The sequence below is a fragment of the Trypanosoma cruzi genome, genomic scaffold (genome assembly GCF_000209065.1).
Source record: "Trypanosoma cruzi strain CL Brener 1047053513243 genomic scaffold, whole genome shotgun sequence".
Lineage (NCBI taxonomy): Eukaryota > Euglenozoa > Kinetoplastea > Trypanosomatida > Trypanosomatidae > Trypanosoma > Trypanosoma cruzi.
Genome location: NW_001849229.1, coordinates 1 through 19,981, shown reverse-complemented (window position 1 = coordinate 19,981; position 19,981 = coordinate 1). Strand labels below are relative to the sequence as shown.

At 50.5% G+C, this 19,981-nt stretch overlaps 6 protein-coding genes across 6 annotated transcripts, besides 18 other annotated features; all 6 read right to left on the bottom strand.

Moving 5' to 3' along the window:
* Positions 1-19,981: a sequence feature (heterozygous, Esmeraldo-like haplotype).
* Positions 144-182: a sequence feature (T-rich).
* Positions 601-622: a sequence feature (AT_rich).
* Positions 761-843: a sequence feature (T-rich).
* Positions 859-920: a sequence feature (T-rich).
* Positions 1,114-1,142: a microsatellite.
* Tc00.1047053504881.50 (ABC transporter, putative) lies at positions 1,192-6,378 on the bottom strand (the record flags this gene model as incomplete). The annotated part of the gene is made up of 1 exon (XM_804764.1): positions 1,192-6,378. One exon carries the CDS (start codon positions 6,376-6,378, stop codon positions 1,192-1,194), a length of 5,187 nt encoding a protein of 1,728 aa, XP_809857.1.
* Positions 6,412-6,442: a sequence feature (AT_rich).
* Positions 6,657-6,684: a microsatellite.
* Positions 6,717-6,752: a microsatellite.
* Positions 7,100-7,194: a microsatellite.
* Positions 7,352-7,372: a microsatellite.
* Positions 7,480-7,510: a microsatellite.
* Positions 7,763-9,799, bottom strand: Tc00.1047053504881.40 (hypothetical protein, conserved; the record flags this gene model as incomplete). Its single annotated transcript, XM_804763.1, has 1 exon — positions 7,763-9,799. One exon carries the CDS (start codon positions 9,797-9,799, stop codon positions 7,763-7,765), a length of 2,037 nt encoding a protein of 678 aa, XP_809856.1.
* On the bottom strand, positions 10,375-15,099 carry Tc00.1047053504881.30 (hypothetical protein, conserved; the record flags this gene model as incomplete). Its single annotated transcript, XM_804762.1, has 1 exon — positions 10,375-15,099. The coding sequence occupies one exon, from the start codon at positions 15,097-15,099 to the stop codon at positions 10,375-10,377; it is 4,725 nt and encodes a 1,574-aa protein (XP_809855.1).
* Positions 12,043-12,078: a microsatellite.
* Positions 12,845-12,864: a microsatellite.
* Positions 15,902-15,952: a microsatellite.
* Tc00.1047053504881.20 (hypothetical protein, conserved) lies at positions 16,126-17,568 on the bottom strand (the record flags this gene model as incomplete). The annotated part of the gene is made up of 1 exon (XM_804761.1): positions 16,126-17,568. One exon carries the CDS (start codon positions 17,566-17,568, stop codon positions 16,126-16,128), a length of 1,443 nt encoding a protein of 480 aa, XP_809854.1.
* Positions 17,718-17,744: a microsatellite.
* Positions 18,068-18,094: a microsatellite.
* Tc00.1047053504881.14 (hypothetical protein, conserved) lies at positions 18,108-18,407 on the bottom strand (the record flags this gene model as incomplete). Its single annotated transcript, XM_804765.1, has 1 exon — positions 18,108-18,407. The coding sequence occupies one exon, from the start codon at positions 18,405-18,407 to the stop codon at positions 18,108-18,110; it is 300 nt and encodes a 99-aa protein (XP_809858.1).
* Positions 18,613-18,639: a microsatellite.
* Positions 18,897-19,981, bottom strand: Tc00.1047053504881.10 (hypothetical protein, conserved; the record flags this gene model as incomplete). The annotated part of the gene is made up of 1 exon (XM_804760.1): positions 18,897-19,981. A coding segment is annotated over one exon (1,085 nt), but the record flags the coding sequence as incomplete, so codon positions are not given.

The window sequence follows — 19,981 nt, the reverse complement described above, 5'->3', positions numbered from 1 at the left end:
TTTACCCCCCCCCCCCCCCCCCTATAGGTGTATGCACATATGCCCCTATCCCCACTTCCATTCGACTGGGGTGATGGGGATGTATACGGCGCAAATACATCGGACTATCCATTTAATATAAAGTATGGATTGCATACATATTGAAGAGAAAGAAAGAAAGAGAAAAAAAAAAAAAAAAGAAACAGACATCAAATTCCCTCATGCCTCCCCCCTTTCCACACAGACGCACACTTATGTCCTACGGCAAAGAAAGGACGATGGGCCTTTTTTCTTTCTTTCTTATCTCTTTTCACTCACGGCCACAGTGGCAACAGACACCTGTTAACATCTAATTTTAAGGCAAAACACACAGAAAATGGGAAAAAAAATAAGTAAAGCAAAACACACATGCGGAGTCTCAACGACGTTCTCTGGCAACCGGGCTCGCCGTGAGCGCACGAGGTGCCAGTCGTCTTTACTGCGGCCCCCTTTCCTCCACGTGCAGGGCGGGGTGGAACGGAGGGCGGGAGGGAAGAGGCGGGACGGCAGGGTGGGGGTGGTGGAAAAGAAAAGACAAACAAACAAAAGAACACACAACGAAAAAGTCGCCGCAACAATACCAATAATATATATATATATATATGGTGTCATGTATGAAGTGGATTGATGTCTGCATGCGTGGCTGCATGGGTGGAGGGTCGCCTCCCTCCCCCCCGGTCACACGCACAGGCAACAATCGACATCATTCCCAAATGACAGGGGTGGGTGGGTTGTGGGAGGGAAACAGAAAAACAAAAGCATGAGAAAAAAAAATGATTGAATGCCAAAAATAAACAACAACAACAAAAAAAAACCCAACAACAACACACACACACACACAAAAAAAAAAAAAAAAAAAGGCAAAGAAAACAGCCAAAAAAGAAAAACAACAACAACAAAAAGACAGTACGATGTGCATAGAACTCCAGCCCCCACCATTGCCTCCTGCCACCCCCTCTTCTCAACGGCAAGTAGGCCGTTGCCGCCTCGTGTAGACGCCTAATAGTCCTCTCCAGCAGGTAAGGAATTCAAACGGCTAACACAAAAATAAGAAAGATGATAGGACAATAAAACGATGCACACACACACACACATAGAGAGAGAGAGAGAGAGAGGAAGAGAGACAAACACAATAGTGAGAAAAGGGGGAAACGCCACCATGCTTAGCAGCAGTCATAATCCCGCCTTTGCCGCCTCGCTAATGCGCATGAAGACTTGTTCAATAGACGTCTGCGAGACGCCGTAGTCTGTGATGCCGACCTGATCTTCGTTTCTCTGCAATACCTCAAAGACGGCGTAAAGGGGTATTCGTTTTGGCAGAGAGTAGACAAAGCGCTGGTTATTATACTCATTGAGTACCGCGTCCGGAAAAAACGTTTCTACCAGACGCTCCACCTTTTGTCGACAGGATTTGTCACGAATACGGAGAGACATTTCCGCCCCTGTGCCAAACTTGTTCTTTAAATGTGTCTTGTTGCCAATACAGCGGAGGTCACCGTCCACCATGATGGCAACGCAGTCAGCCAACGCCTCAACTTCATCCAAGTGGTGCGTTGTGAGCAAAACCGAGCACTTTTCGGCAATTTTCTGAATGGATTTCCACACACCACGACGTGCAATCGGGTCCATGCCCGCAGTGGGTTCATCCAACAACACCACCTGTGGTCCGCCTATCAACGCCAGCGCAAGACTTAATTTGCGGCGATTCCCACCGCTAAGTTGATGGGCTCGTGTTTCGCGGTACTCCTCCACCCCGCACAGCCGCATGAGGGCTTCCACAACTTGGGTATGATGCTGCCTCAGGATACCCCGTATACTTGCATACAGCCGCAGATGCTCTTCCACCGTCAACAAATCAAGACATGCGTCAAATTGTGGACAGTACCCGATGCAGGCTCTGGCCTTTTCACCATCTTCCACAACATCGTGCCCACAAATGTAGGCGCGGCCACTAGTCGGTACAGATTCCTGACACAAAATGGATAAGGCGGTGGTCTTACCAGCCCCATTGGTGCCCAAGAAAGCAAAGACCTCACCCCGCACCAAGCCAAATGTTATATCCTTGACAGCCAACTTACCGTTGCTGTACATCTTGCGCAAGTGGAACAATGTGACATCATCCTGCCAATTCTCCCTTCTGTACAACTGTCTATGAACATGGATTTGCTCATCTTCCACATCACTGTCCTTGTCGAAATATCGCACACGCGTCTTTTCGGGGTGGTAGGAGAGCTTCCGCATTTTAAGCCGAAATCGGGGATGGTCCACGACAAGTATGATAAGCATAAAAACAGGGAACTCACATGCCATAAAGATACACGCCCACCCAACAGTAGACATACTCCACACATTGAGAGTCGGATTCCGTGACCGATGCTGGTCTAGCGTGATGAGGTTAATGATCCCCTCACCCACAGCATAGGTTGGCATAAGTCGGAACGGCCAGCGAAGCCCCTCTGAGAGGGCTTGAGTCCTGTCGATGAGATTAAAAATATTGACAACGACCAATGGAAAAAACCCAACAGCAAAACAGATGACCATCACGGTAGACTGGGCCTTGGTATGTGATTTAAAGAACAGGTAAAGTACGTACGCCATGGACGTTCCTGTAAAGCCGTATGTAAGAAGTAACAATGTGGTGGGGCCAATTGCGTCAGGGCCGACGAATGGCTTTTGTCCAAACACCAGGAATATGATGATGATCAACACAAATGTTAGCAGGTAGGCAGCCATGTCAAAGAGAAAATTTACACCCCAATAAACAAAAAAGCGTAAACCTGAAAGGTATTGTAAGTGCCGTGCTCCACATTCACGTTCATGCACCACCCAGGAAACACAATTAGAAGGCAGAATAGTAAACGGAATCACGACAACAAAACCTTTAAATACGGTCTGAAATGCGTTGTTAACATCGACAAGTTTGGCGGAAGACAAGTAACTCATACTGGTGCGTAAAATTGCGCCAGTACCCACGACACTCTGCAGAATCAACGAGTACAACGTACTCAGTGCGGTGGCAACTTCGTGGGGGGCCGATGTGTTGTAGAAAATCATAATGGGATTCGTTCCTAACATCGCGACATAATTTGGATCTGCGCAGCTGAATGAACTCAAATGGGCCAGTGGGTGACGAAGATAGTTGTCGACATGATACCAAGAGAGATTCATAGAGTTCAGCATGTTGCGGTCAGTGATGTGCACTTGATGTGCACTGCCCGGGAGAGCGTAGGTGGAGGCAGTGAAGTACGCCGAACACCCGACGGCATCGCTCATGGTATCAAACGGGTAGACCGATGGAGTCAACTCGACCGAGACAGGCTGGTTGTAGTGAATGGAATCCAACACCATCGCCAACAGTACACAGGCGGCAGGACAGATAATTTGAAAACCCAATGCCCACCAATCTCGTACGGCACAAAGGATTCTTTTCTTCAGCAGCGCACGGAATTGCATGCCGATGCTCTCTCCGCTCCGCGACAGCAGCGCACAGTTCCAGATAACGTCCACAGGCAAATCTTCCAATGACGAATTCGCCTCGGATTCCGCCACAACGTGAAGAAACACATCTTCCAACGTCATGGCGGAGAGGGCGTAGTTGCGGATGCCAACGTACTGCGATGGCGATTCCAGGCATTTCAACAGTGGGACGAGGTTGGTTGTATTTCCCGCGGGTATCCTGCACCTTAACTCCGTTGCGCCAGAAAAGATGGAGTACGTTTCCGGGATATAGCTGGCAATGAGATGTTTAATGGCCGTGTAATTGGCATCTGGGGCGAGAGAAATTTGGAGGGTGTAGGCCGCTGCTAATCTCGACTTTAGAAATAAACTGCTCCCGCTGCACTTCAGCACCCCACGGCTCATAATGGCTACGTGGTCGCCGAGAATGTCAGCCTCATCCATAAAATGTGTTGTGAGCAAAATGGCATGCATAAATGACATGCGGCGTAGCAATCCCCACATGTGACGTCGTGCCACAGCGTCCATGCCGGCTGTGGGTTCATCCAACAACACAAGGCGACTTCCACCGACAAACGCTGCTGCCAGACTTAATTTGCGTTTTTGCCCACCACTGAGTGTATGCGCATTGCAGTCCATTTTATCATACAAATCAACCTCATGCAGCATCCTCATCACGGCATCCTTCAACCGCAATCCTTTGAGGCCCTTGATGCGACCAAAGAACTCGAGATGCTCACGACATGTCAGCTGCGACCAGAGAACATTATGCTGTGGGCAAAGAGAAATGTTCTGCCGTACGACGGATAGTTCTTTTCGCACAGACCGCCCAAAGACGCGGCAATCCCCTGCATCTGGGCGTGTCATGCCTGTTATCATGTTGATTGTGGTTGATTTGCCCGCGCCATTTGGGCCCAACAAGACGGAGACGCAATAATTCGGCATATTCCAGTAGAGATTGTCAACAGCCACAAACGTCCGTCGTCCTCGTTTATACTCCCGGCGCAGTCCTTTAATTTCAACAGCGTAGTCCACCGATTCGTCCATCTCCTCGTAAGTCCCGTCGGGACTCCGTCCATCCGGCCCCCCCTCGTCCCATTCATGTGCATGACACCAAAAACGCCTGCAGGGTTCGAGAATAAAAAACAATGGGTGCTTCGGTGTGCCGTATTCACGTGGCATCACCGCCTCCAGGTAAATCATGAGTAGAAGGTAGAGAAAGAAGTCCCCCATCGTTATCACAAGAACAAGAGCCAAGTTCGGCTTATCCAGCGCGGCCCTCGCGTCACTCAACCCCAACCCCCCTGCGAGCTCGTGTTGGAAGAGGATTATCAACGAAAAAAAGAAGGATGTCTGTGGGATAACACAAAACACCGCTTTGGTCACGGCACCAGCCATTTGAATGCCAAGTGGCAGTGAAGAGGCGGCAAAATAAATAAGTGGCACCATCATGGACGCAAAACGTGCGTTATTGAAGAACGTTGAGACAAATCCAGCAAATGGAATCATCGTAAGAGAATGGACAAGGAAAATCAAGAAGTAAACAAAATATTCCGTTCGCCTAATGTATGGCCGCATAATCGCCACACTCAGAACTGATATCAACAACATTGTAGCCACTGCAAGTAGAAACCACGACAGATCCATAGTGCACTTTCTTAACCCCATAATTTCCATAATTTCCCGAATCCGTAACTCTTTCTCCACCACGCGACGTCGTGCCAACAGAGTGACAGGATACATGAGTGAGAGAACAATCGCAAAGGCCACCAACATCCCCGATAAACGAATCAACTTTGGAGCAGAGTACGCAATACTTCCCATTGAGATCACATATGGTGTGAAATGGCTCTTATTAAAAGGAATACGTTTCACCTCCTTCAAGTAAAAATCATACAGCATCGTTTGAAGTGTTAGAAAGCCAGAAACAATATAAATTTCTCCTGCTTGCCCATTGACGCCTCCGGAGTATTCAATATTAATGATAGTTCCGGGCGGTGGAATCGATTTCTCATCCATGCGTATCTCAACATCAAACTTGTCAGCCGTCATGGCGTTGATGTTGATGACAGCGAATACATCGCCACGGGCCATATTCTCCTGCAATTCCGTAATGTTATCAAATGTTCCTGCGTATACCAAGTCAAAATAAATGGATGCGGATTGAAAATATTTCACAAGGAACGGAGGAACATTGGCGGCGGGTCCAATAAACAAGGAGCCTGTCACGGCCAAGGAAGAAAGACGAGTAACTAAGAAAATACCAGCATCCCTGTATGCTTCACCGTACTCCAACGACATTTTTTGCTTGGAGGCAGCCCAATGAAGCAGAAATATATCGTCCAGTTTCGGGATCTCATTCAAAAACGCCATGGCGTATCCTGCAAAGCTAAGCACAGGTTCTTTCTTAATGTCCGTACACAACCCCTTCACAGGTATCTGGTCCTCCTCACCGCTGCAGTCCGCAATAAACGGTGCCTGACTACACGGTAACAATCCAGGAATGAAATTTTGGCTCCCATCAGAATTTATTATCGAATCATTGTAGCAGAAAAAGGAACTATGGGGGATAATTCCTGTGTTAGGTAACGGGTAAGTATAGTTTACATACGATTCCTCAGGCCCGTACTCATCTCCAAAGTAACACCATAGAAACGAGGTACACGCCACACACATGAGTGGCACGCATATTTCAATCAACACTTCTTTCCACGTTCTCCTTCTTTCCGTTGCTTCTCGATGAACAGCTGCAAAAAGTTGTGTCCAAAACGAAGGTGCCTCAATGTCTTCTGCAAATCTGCTCTTCATCCAGGTTGGTTTCGTTTCTTCACTAAAAGAACTAAAAGATGTGCTGTTGGGTAAGTCCGAGTGCATACTCAAATCCTCCACGTCCCATTGCTCCATGATAAATAAGCCTTGAAAAACGTTCTATTCGTCTTATATAAATATTTATATATCTTATAATATACACGTAATTTATTTATGAAGTATCTTTTCTAAATGGATATTTTCATGTTTTTTTTTTTTTTTTTTTGACCACAACCACACAATAAAACACAAATAAATGAAATAATAATAATGTTTAAAGAAAATAACAGAAACACAATTAAAAAGATGCCCTCCTCCTCTTCTATCCGTTATGAATTCTTCCTGCAAAATGCATCCAGGCAAGAAAACACACGTACATATATATATATATATATATATATAGACATTATATTACAGAAGGATTGAATCAACCCAACAAACAAACACAAACAAACAAACAAACAAAAAAAGACAAAAGGGCGAGTTCTAAATGTACAGTTGGCAACAATAGCAACAGAAATAAAAATAACATTCCCTTCCCTCTAAAGAAATGACAACGACGTCGAAAACAACAACAAAAAGATCAACACAAGCAACACTGTTTCTTTTTCGCTCCGGACGCTGCTCTGCTTCACACTCCTCGTCCCATTCATTGGAATCCATCATGTAGTGTATCTATTTGTAATGTATGATTGTAGATGTACGCATCGTATCTATATATATATATATGTTTGTATGCATGGAAGTGTTGGCATTGGTGCAGCGTATAATGGGGTCAGTAGGATGGAGAAAACTGCGACGAGGCACCATTCCCTCTCCGCGGCCGTTGTTGCTGCTGTGACCGGCGGCCGTAGTAATGTTGTTGCTGCTGCTGCTGCTGCTGCTGTTGTCGTTGTTGTTGTTGTTGATGTTCGTAATTTAAAACTCTCTCCGTTAATAAGCCACTGCCGCCAAATGAAATGCCGTCTTCCTGCCGCAGGGCCATCTCCACAGCGTCGAGCTCCGCCACGTCTTCAGGCGTCCCAATGTCCAGACGCGTGCCGTGGCGGTTTAGCATACTTCTCCCTATACACACACACACACACACACAGAGAGAGAGAGAGGGAGAGAGGGAAAATAGGGAATAACACACACTTGTCACACTGACGGAGGAACAGTCCTCAGCACGCAGAAAACATCAACAAATCCACAGCACCCAAAAAAAAAAAAAAAAAAAAAAAAAAAAAAAGGCGGAGAAAGTGACATTTCATTGCCCACCCAAAGCCCTTTTTTTTTTCTTTGCGGGGTTCACCCGCACTTCACCACCAGACACATCTCCCCACCCCAACAACAACAACAAAAATCAAACACGCAGACACAGGGAGAGAGGCCCCCATTTCTACCATTCCCTTCTGTAGCATCTTTTCTTTAGTTTTTATCAAATTTTCCCGACCTCCACCACCGACAATTTTATCTATTTTTTTTTTTTTGTTCTCGCACGCTAAAACTCCGGCGTGACGCCACCACCAGCAGCAGTACCACCAATGTTTCCTGTGCCACTGCCGCCGCGTTTTTCGGCTGCCACATGCGGACTCACAAGATTCAACTTTTCCTTCTTCACTGCCCCACCAGTGCTTGATTCTGCCCTGGACATACTGCGGTGATGTTGGCCACCGCCGCCTCCATGTATCTCGCTTGTAACCGAGTGGTGCAGGATGCGTGCTGTGGGGGAAACGACACCGCTAGGCAGTGCTCGCTGCTCTTGCTGCTGCGCGTATATCTCCTGGAAATCCTCTTTGGCAGAGACTTCCGTGTGAATAGGCTGCATTGCCAAGAAGCGGGATTGCAACGTCTCCCCTGGATGACGGTATGTCTCGGTGACAAAGCGGGAGTGTTCGTTGTGGTGGAATGTGTAGCCCTCTTCGCGTGCCAGCAGTCGTGGAGGCCCGTCTGGCCGCGCCACGGGGGTTTGCCATGCGACACGTAAATTCGAATTCGTATTGAGAGACAACGGCTTGGACTTTCGCATGTACGTGAGCGGCGCTTCCTCCATCATGTGACTCCTCTTGCTAAGCAATTCAATCCACGCTACGGCACGCGCCAGGTAGCGCGGTCGATCTTTGGCCATCAAATCCTTGGAGTGGTAAAACCGGGCCCACCGCAGGACGCTGGCAACGTCAACATCACCAAAGTTCTGCTGCATCCATGGCAAGGCATCATCTTTCTGCGTAAAGTCCAAGGCCGTGAGTAGGCCATGCGCCGACCACGCACACCCCGTCGCGCCATCATTCTTTGTGTTCATGTCACAATCATTACTTTTCTCATTTTCGCGTAGGGCTTCAACATGTCGCTGGTACAGCTCACGCGCCACCTCCGGTGCTACCGTTGCAACGTCCGTCACCAGTGACGTCGCACGCAACACCTCGTCGCTAAGGCCTACGCTCTTACCCTTCGAGAGTGCCTCTCGCATGTGAAGACCGACACGCAAATGGACATCACACTGCAGGAGGTCCTCTTCCACAAGGTAGCTATACACCGTCCCCGCCTCTTCGGCACAATTGTGATCAAGAAAGTACTCCAGCGCAAGCAGGGCAATACGATAGCGCCAAATAGGGTCAATCTCCGCACGTACAATAACATTCTCATAATACCGTCCCCGCATGACATTGTAGACCCACATAACACGTACGCGGTTTTTCGCCTTTATGGCGCAACGCATCACGTTATGTAGCACTTCCCCATCGCGTGCGACATAAAAAAGTTTTGAATTGCCATCCTCAAAAATAGCTACTGCGTCAGCGATAAGTCCTCCTGGAATGCAACAGGCCGTTAATGCACGGTACACTTCGACAGGTGGTACAGTTGTAACGCGGCGGTACTCTTCACATGCCGCCTTAAGATGACCACGTTGGGCAAGACGCACAATCTTGCGCATCAGCGGGGCCTCGTGCGCGGCGGTAGGTACGGTGCCATCGCGGTTAAGTCTCAGTGACCGTCGGAAGTAATGATCCTCCTGAAAGAATGGCCCACGGCGTAACCAGCGGTAAATACGTCCACGACAGTCGAGCGTTGCAGCATTCAGCCCCACACGGTTCGGGTCTTCAACGGTAATGTTGTCGTGGTCCACCACAGCTGGTTTATCCAGCCGACCAATGTGAGGGTCGTATGAATGCAACAAGTCATGCGTGACGCGATGACCATTTCGAGCACTCATCAGTGACACAGGCGTCACAAGTGCCTTGGGCCCAATGCTTATATCCGGCATATATTTCTCTAGCTCATGCTTCGGGATCATTGTCACCGTGTTATCCTCAAGCACATGTGTCTTTTCCGTGTGGTACCCGCTATTGTAGTTTCCGGGGCCATCGCGGTAGCGACCGCGGCTCCACAAAACCGCCAGATCACTCGCCGAGAGGTTCTCCCGACCAAAGCGGCTCGGCTGCCACGGCACGCGGGCACGTGGGATATAGCGCAGGATGGATGTGACTGCTGCATGACCGATGCCGCGGCCTTTGCTAAAAACACCCGTCACAGACATGTGAAAGGGAAATCAATGGAAGCAGCAAAACACCCGCCCAATTCCCAGCCCGCCACACTCACGCGTGTAATACCGGCTAATATGTGCCTGCAAGCTAAAATATCCCCCCTCCCCACTCTTCTTCACAACAGTTCACGCTACAAGTGAATTGGCTCAAAGAAAAAAAAAAACTAAAACAAAGCGCAGAAGAAAATCATTAACTCAAGGCACCGCAAAAAAACACACGGAGAAATATATATAATGTCCCTATCCACCCCTCATAGCAAGCATGAAACAAAAAAAACGTATCCCCAAGCAAGTACTACACGCACAGTCATCGCCAAAAAGCCCCAATTCATTTGTATCGGGGTGCTGCTGAGAAATAAACACTCGTCGAAAGACATTTTTCTTCTCTAATCCCTCATATACACGTCGTTCCTGCAACAGTTGTTTCACATTTTTAATTTTTATTCGTTCATTGACTTCCTTTTTTCTTGTTTCTTCTATCTGTTTCCCTCGCCCCGTAAACACCGATGCACACCTCAACAACAACCGTATAGACAAAAGAAACCCCAGCGTCACACGCCACTAGCTCTTCAATTCGGTGCCTTCCCGAGTGAGCCGGTGATGGACTTGGGCCCTGGGGTACCGCTCCCAGCGCTGCGACCACGCCAACGATATGATGATGATGATGATGCGGAGGCAAGTCCTTGAGCCAACGCCGCCTGCGCCGCTTTACGTTCCGCCTCTTTCTTCTTCACATCCTCCATAAGCGCTGCGACGTTTTCAATGAGCTTTACATTATCTTGGTAAAGTCGCTGTCGTTCCTCATCGCTGGCGCGCAGACGCTCGTCCATTTTCTCCACTTCCTTTTCAAGTGTGCTAATCGCACCACTGATGCTGCTGATGAGTTCCTCCTTCTCTGCCAATGTCAGCTTCACTGCATCATGTGACTCCTCCTTCTGCTGGATGGCCGCAGCCATCGTCTTCATTTCCTCCTGAAGCGTCTCATTAGACTCCTGCTGCATCGCAAGGGCATTCCTTGCGGCATCCAGCTGCGTCGTCAAGGATTCCACATCCTTGGTCAACTGGTCTACCGTGTCCCGAAGCTTCTCGGCTTCCGCCACCCGAGTCTGCAGTCCCAGGCACCGCTCGTCCATCTCCACCAGCTGTTCTTCAAAGCTCCGTGTTGCCTTCAGTCCATAGCGTCGCGCGTTTTCACTGACCGGGTCCCGACCAAGCGCGGCAAGTTGCTCACGCAAAAGTGCCTCCCGCTCCGTCCAGCCCCGCTTCTCCGCCAACAGGGAGGCATTCGTGCGCTGCAGCAATTCCAACTCCACCGTCCCCGTCGCGGATGCCGTTGTTGTTGTTGGCATTCCCTCTGCCGTTGGGGCTGATGACAACATTGCGGCAGGTACAACGTTGGCCCGGCTTAACGAGACCTCATGTAGCTGCAACTCCGCCTCCTGACGTGCCTGCTCCGCCGCATGTATCTGCAGTCGTGCGGAGGCCAAGTCGCGGTGGACATTCTCGAGTTCAAGCTGCAACGACGCCACTGTCTCCGCGAGTCGTTCCTTCTCAGCACGCATCGCCTGAATTAAATTGCGGTTCTCCTCCAACGCACGATCGCCAGGGAATATGGCAAACAGCAAGTCCTGCGTGCATTGCTGTTCCAGTAGCGCAAGCTCCGCACGGCGCAGTTGTTCTCGAAGCGCCCTTTCATGGTCATCCTGTGACGCAATTTTCTCTCGTTGCTGCGTTGCATTTGCTTCCATCCGACAAATGCTCGCCAGAAGCTCGCTGTTGTGTGACTCAATCTGCTGGTGCTGCTGCACAAATTGGGCGATAAGACGATCCTTCTCTGCCAGCTGCGTCGCCACAATTGCAGCGTCTTCCTCGCGTTGTCGCTCGTGGTCAAGGCTCACCTGTCGCCATCGATCAACTTCCGCCAGCTGCTGGTTGTTTGTCTCCTGTGCGTATCGCAGCTGCGCTTCCAGGTCTTCTATGGTCGTCTTTGCAGCATCAAGTGCGTCAACCGTCGCTTCATACTCCTCGCGTGTCATCATCCATGTCATGCGCTCCAACGCCTCGTCACGGGACCGTACGGCGTCAACTTTTTCTTCCTCCATTCGCCACATGCGGTCCAGCAGAGCGGTGTGCTGCTTCCGCTCCTCGTGATGGGCGGCAAGAAGCTTTTCGTACTGCGTCTGAACTCCTTCAAGTTGCACTTTTAGCTTCCGCAGGACCTGCTGATCATTGTCCAGATCATCATCATCATCATCATCATCATCATCATTATCTGTTTCTTGTCGTTGTTCCCCACAAACGCGTTTCGCCGCCCGCTGGCGCCGAGCAGCCAATTGGAGGACACGCTGAATGCTATGCTCCTTCAGAGACGCTGTGCGCAGAAGACTTGTGATGTTTTGTAGCAGTTGCACCTCGTCGTTTTCATTGCGACCACCCGCCCCTTCCATAGCGGCTTCCTCCATCTGCTTCGCCTCCGTGTACTGCACAGGGTGCGGTAAACTGGCAACGGCCGCCTGTAGTTCCGCTGCGGAGCGTAGGAGGACACGCTGTGCCTCCGCCCAGCACTTCTGCATCATCTCCGCGTGCTCAGACTGCTGGACTGAGGCAAGAGTAACAGCCTGGTTGACCGTCTGCACCCCCAGTTCTGTGCACAGACGCACAAGAGACGTCACAACAGCATCTTTCATGCTGTTTGTTGTGGCTTCCACTGCGGATGCCTCCTCCGTGTTGCTGCTGTGGCAACGGAGACTACTAATACTACTACTGCCGTAACCATCACCCGGTTTTCGCCCAAGCTCCATGATGCGAAGAAGCGAAGCAGCCAGACCGTTGTCGGTTAAAATCAGCTGTGACTCATGGTTCCGCAGCACGGCATCAATTTGCCCGTCCAAATGCTCCTCCAACTGCACGTAGCGGTCATCGGGTGCCTTGAAGGACTGTCGCCATTCGTCCCCCCCCTCTTCATTGTAATAACCATGACGGAGCGTATGTCTCTGCGGTGTGCTCCTTCCACCACGTTCACCCTCCTCTTCCACCACTTGCTGCTGCTGCTGCTGCTGTGAGTGCAATTCCGTAGACGATGCCTCTTCCCTACTGCGCTTCCGACAAACTCTGCGATGCGGCTGCGCGGCCTCCACGTCAGAAGCAGCCCGACTTTCCCCTTCCTCCACTACATTCTCTTCACTGTCTCTTTCCTGGTGACGCCGCTCCGCTGATTCAGCACGTTTTGTCGCCACGTACAGCTGCTGCAACAACTCTTGGTTGCGCTGCAGCAGCTCTGTCACGGAGTTGATGGAGTAGCGGTCCAAGTTCTCGTCTTCGCGGAGGAGCTCAAGAAACTGCCTGTTCTCCTCTGTGTTGTCGCTCACAAATAAAGTCTTTGTGGCAGAGCCCGATGAGCCTACGCTGTGAAAACCGTTATGATTCGTGTGACGACTGCTGCTGCCGCTGCTGTTATCTGCTGTCGTGAGCCGGGCGGGGTCAAGTGTCGCGTAATGCGATGGGCGTCCCAGCGCGACACCGGTGAGCTGATCGGTCGCCGGGAGCTGCGGAACGCGCGTGAAGTCCACCTCTACGGATGGAGAACCCAAGTTGCGCAACGCCAGCGAGCGGCGCGGACGGTGTGAGTTCCTGGCGAACACTCCCAGCCCTGTTCGCAAGCCGCCCTCAACTTCCAGCGGTTCGGCGGGCTGAAGCGTCAGATCCAAAAAACTGCCACGACCATCCCCTCCTCCTCTTGTCATCTCTGCAGCTCCTCCCGCCGACGGCGACGATGGGGCGAACGCAGAGACGGCACGGCGACGCTCCAGGAGGGACTGAACGGCTGATGCCACGCGGCCCCTCTGTGCACGGCGGCTGTCCGGACGGAGAGGCTCCTCGCCTGCGAGAAGTATTTCCGAGTCGGAAACGGCATCCCCTTCTTCCACCAACAGATTCATCTTCTCCTGCCGCTCCAATGCACGGCGCTGCCGTTCAACTCGTACAAGCAGGGAGGCTACTTGTTGAGACAGGACCGCATTGCGGAATACCAGTTGCCCACAGTCCTCCCGTACACATTTGTCCTCCGCCTCCAACGTTTCCAGCGAGGTGCGCAGTTCCGCCTGGATCGCCTCCAGTTCTTCAATGCGACTCTCTGCCTCACGCAGTCGTTCGGCTGCGGATAGTTGAGATGCGGCAAGAACTGCCTGCTGCTCCAGCTCACGAATTGCCGTCTTCCAAAGGCCCGCATGCTGCAACCCCTCCTCGTTCCAACTGGGCTCAGAAGCCAAACCCTCCGCCGTTGAAATGTGAGAAGAACACACGATTGTATCCTTCTCACCCGTGCCGTGTGTGACATCCCCCCTCGGTGCTGCTGACATGAACGATGAGGAGGGTTGTGAAGGCAGTACAGGGGCACCTTCATGAATGACACCCACATCAAGTAGGCTCGTCCCTTCCTGCGGCTGCGAAATGAAGCCGTTCAACGCCGTTTCCAGTTCTTCTTTTAGATGCTGCAATTCCAGTTCCTTGTAACGACACTCCTGCTCCAGGGCATCACGCCCATGAAGGATTTGCCTGTGCTCCTCCACAGGAACAGTTGTCGCACGCAGCAGTTGAATTTCTTGCCGATACGTGGCGTTCTCCTTCACCACCCTTGATAACAACGCAGTCAACTCCTTCATTTGCGTTTTCATTGCTGCCTGCTGCTGTTGCTGTAACTTTAGCGTGCCACGACATTGAAGCAGTTCTGCATAGAGTGCGGAGTGAGTCACGTCAATCTCCGGCGGGGCGGTTCTGCCTGTGCCACGACTGCCACTCTGCGCCGTATGAAACGCATCGGATGTCGACTCCCCCAGGGATGAAAGGCGCTGCTGGTTTTCCTCCGTTAACCGAAGTTCCTCCGTTTCTGTGGGCATCCGTGTGCTCTCATCTCCCTTTTCACGTGAGGTGGTGCACACATCCAGAGCGAATGAGCGTCGCGCCACGGAGGGGGACGAAGAAGTGTTTGTGTCCCCCGCAATTTGTCCTCCAAGTGCCTCAATGACTGCCGCCGCCTCGAACATCTGTTCCTGCAGCCCCGCAATTTGTGCGTTCAGCTCCTCCACTGTCCGGGCATGCGACTGCGTCATCTCCTCCAGCGCCGCGGCGGCGAGGGTTGAGGACTCAACAAGCGCCTCCCCGAGTATTTTCCCGCGTACATGACTGCGATACCGCTGCAGGGCCGACTCCACCGCTTGTGTTGCCTCCAACGCCCCCGCCTCGTCGCGGCTCACCTCTTCTCTCATCGCCTCTATTTCCGCACCCGTACTCATCATCGCCCCCCACACACTTCTCTCCGCCACGCGTGCACAAAGTTCTGCGTGCGGCCGGTTGCCTATTCCAAGGAATGTGCGCCCAAATTTTACCTCCGAACCGCCCGGCAGTTCCCCCTAGTTACTTTATTATTCTTGTGCTTCCCGCCTCCTCTTTAATTTCCCTTCCCCACACCACGGCAGTGAGAAGCCAACAGTAAGACAAAGCAAAAAGGAAATAAGAGGTAAAGTACATCAGACCCCAAAGTCCCCAGCTCCAATAAAGAAAAGTAATGAAGGGGGTAAAAACGCCCCTCTCTCCTAAAAAACAACAACAAAAGTAGCCTTCTCTTACATATTAATATGTAAGAATGTATGCGTATTCCTGTTTGCTGCAATATCGTGGCACTGCGCCGTTACAAGGCAAACACCAAACATAAAAAAAAAACAACAAAAAAAACACTCCCTTTGAAGCTCAACGTGATGACTTTGCATTCCATCGGTTCTATCACCACCGATGAGTGTTCGTCCATAAACATCGCATGGGCCATCCACCTCCCTCTTTCTCCCCCAACTCTCATTGTCTGGATTTATGTAAATGTAGTGATGCTCCCTTCCTCCGCCTTAAAACGCCTTCATTGTTCTTTTCCCCTCTTCCATTCAAACCGAGATGATCCAAAAGCATACACCCACCACCGTCCATCTCGCATCAAATGACACTCTTTCGCCATTTCTCCCTTTTTCTTTCTTTTATCATTCTTCTTGTCCACCATCCGGAGGTAACTTACACAGTTCTTTTCATATTTTGTTCTTTGAAGGGAATTCCTTTTTTTTTTTTTTGTTTTTTGTGTGTGTTTTTCCTTTTTTTTTTTTTTTTGCTTCCGTGTTTGTTCTGAGCAAACGGAACTCATCAACCGTAACATTTTATCCCAGTTTTTCGTTTCTTTTCTTCTCCGCAACGCCTGTACTCCATAAAAAAAAAAAAAAAATACTCACCCACCTATAGACATACACACACATGTACAATGGATACGTGTGTGCATGTCATTGCTACTCGAGAAGGTACATGAAGCAGTAGTGCTGCTTGCAAAGGAAGTAGGCGACCTGAAATCCAAAAATTGGCCCTAAAACCGGAATGCGGTTCACACGCCCCACGACAAAATGTTCGTACACAAACTTCTGCAGCAGTGCCGGGAAAAAGGGGTCGCGCAGGAAGGAGAAGGCGATATTGCGAACTATCTGCTGCACTCGAAGGCTATCGCGTGAGAGAACAGGGGCGAGCTCTGCCACATCACCCGTCGGAGGCCGCGGCAAAAGTGGTGGCAGGGGCGCAGATGAGCCGTTGCTGCTGGCGTGATTGCCGCTGGTGCTGTTGCCCAGGTGATGGGGTGAGTGGTTGTTGACGTCATTACTGCGAGATGACAATTCACCGTCCTTCACCCCGACGTCGGACTCCGGAAGGTCGCACGTCTCACTGTTGTTGATGTAGACAACAGGCACACGGTGACGACGGATGTAGCGCGAGAGCAAGGCGAGTACGGTGTCCAGACCAAAGAACGACAACCCCACACCCCAGCTGGAGAGCAGAGAATTGGAAACCCCGTCACTCATTGCCGCCCGCACAAGGAACAGACCGTCATAGTCATCCGCATCATTCATCGCAGGCGTTCCATCCTTCTCACTGCTACGCGTGTGGCTAGACGCCATGGGCGCAACGGGCAGCGTGGCAATGCCTGTTCTCCCATACGGGAACGCACGCCTGGAAAAATACAGCAACAATAACGGTCGGAGCACCAGGACAAGATCGACCAAAAGCCCCAATAAATCGATTCCCGTACACCGAAGGGACTCACTCGTTTTCACAACATTCTCCTTTTCGCCAGACCCCGCTGCGGTGCTGTGATGCGTCTGTCGCAGCGCAACACGAGGGATTACAAGCCGTACGTTCGCTGGACCAACTGTGCCGGACCGCACAGGCGCCAAAGAGACTTGAGTGGCAGGCGAAGCGCTGAACCCCTCCGCAACCGCTGAGGATATCCGTCGGCCGTAATCTGGAAGCCTCATGAATTGTTGCAGCATCAGCTGCAGCCGCTGGCGCACGGCAGCCCATATCCACGGCACAAGGAACAGCTGCTGATGCACAAGCATGTTAAGAACGCACTTGATGGACTGAAGCGCCAACAAGACAGTCCATGCCGCCTCATGGCCAAAGAAGCGACGAAGTCCCAGTTCCAGCAGACACTCAATTTCCACCAGCGTCTTGATGACTATGGCTACTTTCTCGGTGAATCCAACACGCCTACCAGCCGTGGAGATGATCATCCTATTCGAAAGCGAGTGAAGTTTGGCCAGCGTCCACGCAAATTCTGTGGTAATGAAGTTGCGCGGGTCTGTGACAATCCTGACTACCAGCTGCGTGAAACGTTCAACACTCAGCGCATTCTCCGCATTATCGCGAACCCACAAGACGTATGACTGAAACAAACTTGACATCGTCGCAAATGTTCTTTCCTTCTCTCTCTCTCTATTTCTCTTCCACGGAGAGAAACCACCAGAGTCTTCCGAGTCCGTCCAACAAAAAAACAACAACAAAAAACAAAGGAGCAAAGCGGCATGCAAGAAGCAACAAGACCCGTACACACAGAGGGAGAGGGAGAGAGAGGGAGAGGCTGAAGAAAAGAGAAGGAACTCCAGAGAGCCCACAATCGGCACCGTATACACGCAAGAAAAAAGCACAACTGTGGGAGACAATGACGACGCAATAAAAAGAAAACACATGACGTCCGACGCGAAGAGTACCAAACCCCTATTCCCCTCAAACACACACACAGCAGGAAAAAACAAAAAAACAAAACGGAAGGATATCGCTGCAATTGAATTAGGAACCAAAATGACAGGAAAGAGAGATGCAATGCCTCACAAAAAATTTTTTTTTCTTTTCTTTTCTCTCCCTCCCTCCATGCATCAAAAAATGCAAAATGCGCAACACGTCAAAAAAAAAAAAAAAAAAAAAAAAAAAGGCCCTGCGCACCTCATCTTTCCACACAGCCATTGTGTTTGCAAGATTGTACTCTTCCTCTTTCTCCCTGTTCTTCTTCTTCCATGCCTGTGCGCAGAATTGTGTGCACGGACGCCACGGTCAAAGCGAGGCCTAATCCTACCGTCATCACAACGCTCGCGAGCAGCAGACCGTATTCCCGCGGTGGAAACAAATGTTGTGTGAAGTGTGAAGGGTCAATAAATGGCGTCACCCCTATCCAAAGGACATAATAAACGTAAAGGGATGTAGTGAGCGCTAAAAGTGCCTTGGCGATTGTCCGGTCGTACAGCATCGCACGACTGTCACTACGTATAATGTTATATACTTCACCAGAATGATGGATACGCAAACAAGGAGAGAAATAAATAATAAAAAAGAGGGAGCGGCAGTCAAGGAAAGACACAGACAAATTATTCCACACAATTCCATGCCGACAGAATGAAAGCGAGAGGTTAAACCATCGCAAGAAAAGAGTACAACAATATTCCTTTTTCCTGTATATGTATATATATATATATGTATATCTCATATATCTGTATGTCTTCTTTCCTCATTTATTCTATCCTCTCATTTATTGCTGGCTTTCACTTCCCATCGTGTCCATAGACTCTTCCTTCTTTTTTTCTCTTTTTATTTGTTTTTGATTCCTTTTCTGTTTGTGCTTTTCCACCAAATCGGACCTTCCTACATACTCCAGCGTCCTCCAGTGATGCGAACCTCCCCAAATGTGAAGCACATGAGAAGCATCGCTTTCCTATTATCCATTTCCTCTCCGCTCCCCTCACAACTCCAGCCCGGAAATCGGTGGTAGTCGTTCGAGGAATGTGTACGTCTTACCGCTGCCCTCTTGTGGCTGCAGCCTCTTCACCACCTCGTCATACAACTGCCGTGCTGCCCGAAGATACGCGCCATCGTCAATAAGGTTCGGAAAAAGTGTCTGCACAGGCAAAATGATGGGAGAGTAATCGCCACCATCCGAGTCCCCGCCACATATCTGCCGCTGTTTACGCAGGCGCTTGCGGTATTCCTCCACGGCGTACGGGTGGGCTTTGCGTGTCTCACTGACGTCGGACCCGTCAACTGCAACGGGACGGACAAAACCCCGCAGCGCCTCCACTTCCTCCCTCACGGTGAAGGAGGCAAGAAAGAGCAACGCCGTCGAATCCACCCAATGACAGTTATTAACATCTGGAGAGGAAGCATACCGCACAAATGTTTGCGAAACAAACTGGCGCAGTTCCTCCGCGCCCATCTCCCGCGCATTTGCTGTGAAATGCACAACAACAGAACTCCCATCGTTTGGTGCCTGTTCCGAGGCGGCGCTCACCTGCTGGATGTGCACCACCACACCAGGCCGTACCTCACACAGTGCAAGGAAGAGCGGCGGAAACGACTGTATCGTATCATCTTTTCCAGCCACTTCGTCATCCGTGCAGCCGGCAGATCGCAGTGCGGTCCATGAGACAAGCGGCGTCGTTGCAACCATAATGACGCGAGAGAAACGCACCTTATTGTTAATAATGTTATTATTATTATGCTCCGTCACCGTCAGTGTTTCGGCGGGAGCAGGAGAAAAAGAAGAAGACGATGATGACGACGCCAAGAAATGGCTGGCCAATGTGCGGGGCACCAATACCACCTTCGTCTTTACACGCTGACGGTTGCTCATCTCAATCGACGGCGTGCTTCGATCCACAGCACTTTTCTCCCGATGACAACAGGGCAAAAGTAGACTACGTCGCAGCACAAAGGTGGCATCCCATACTGCGGCAACACGACACATATTCTGCGGCATTTCACTAGTACCGTAGGCGGGCTGAATAAAAGGCGTCATGCTCCCAAAGGCTCCAACAGAAGTAAGGACTT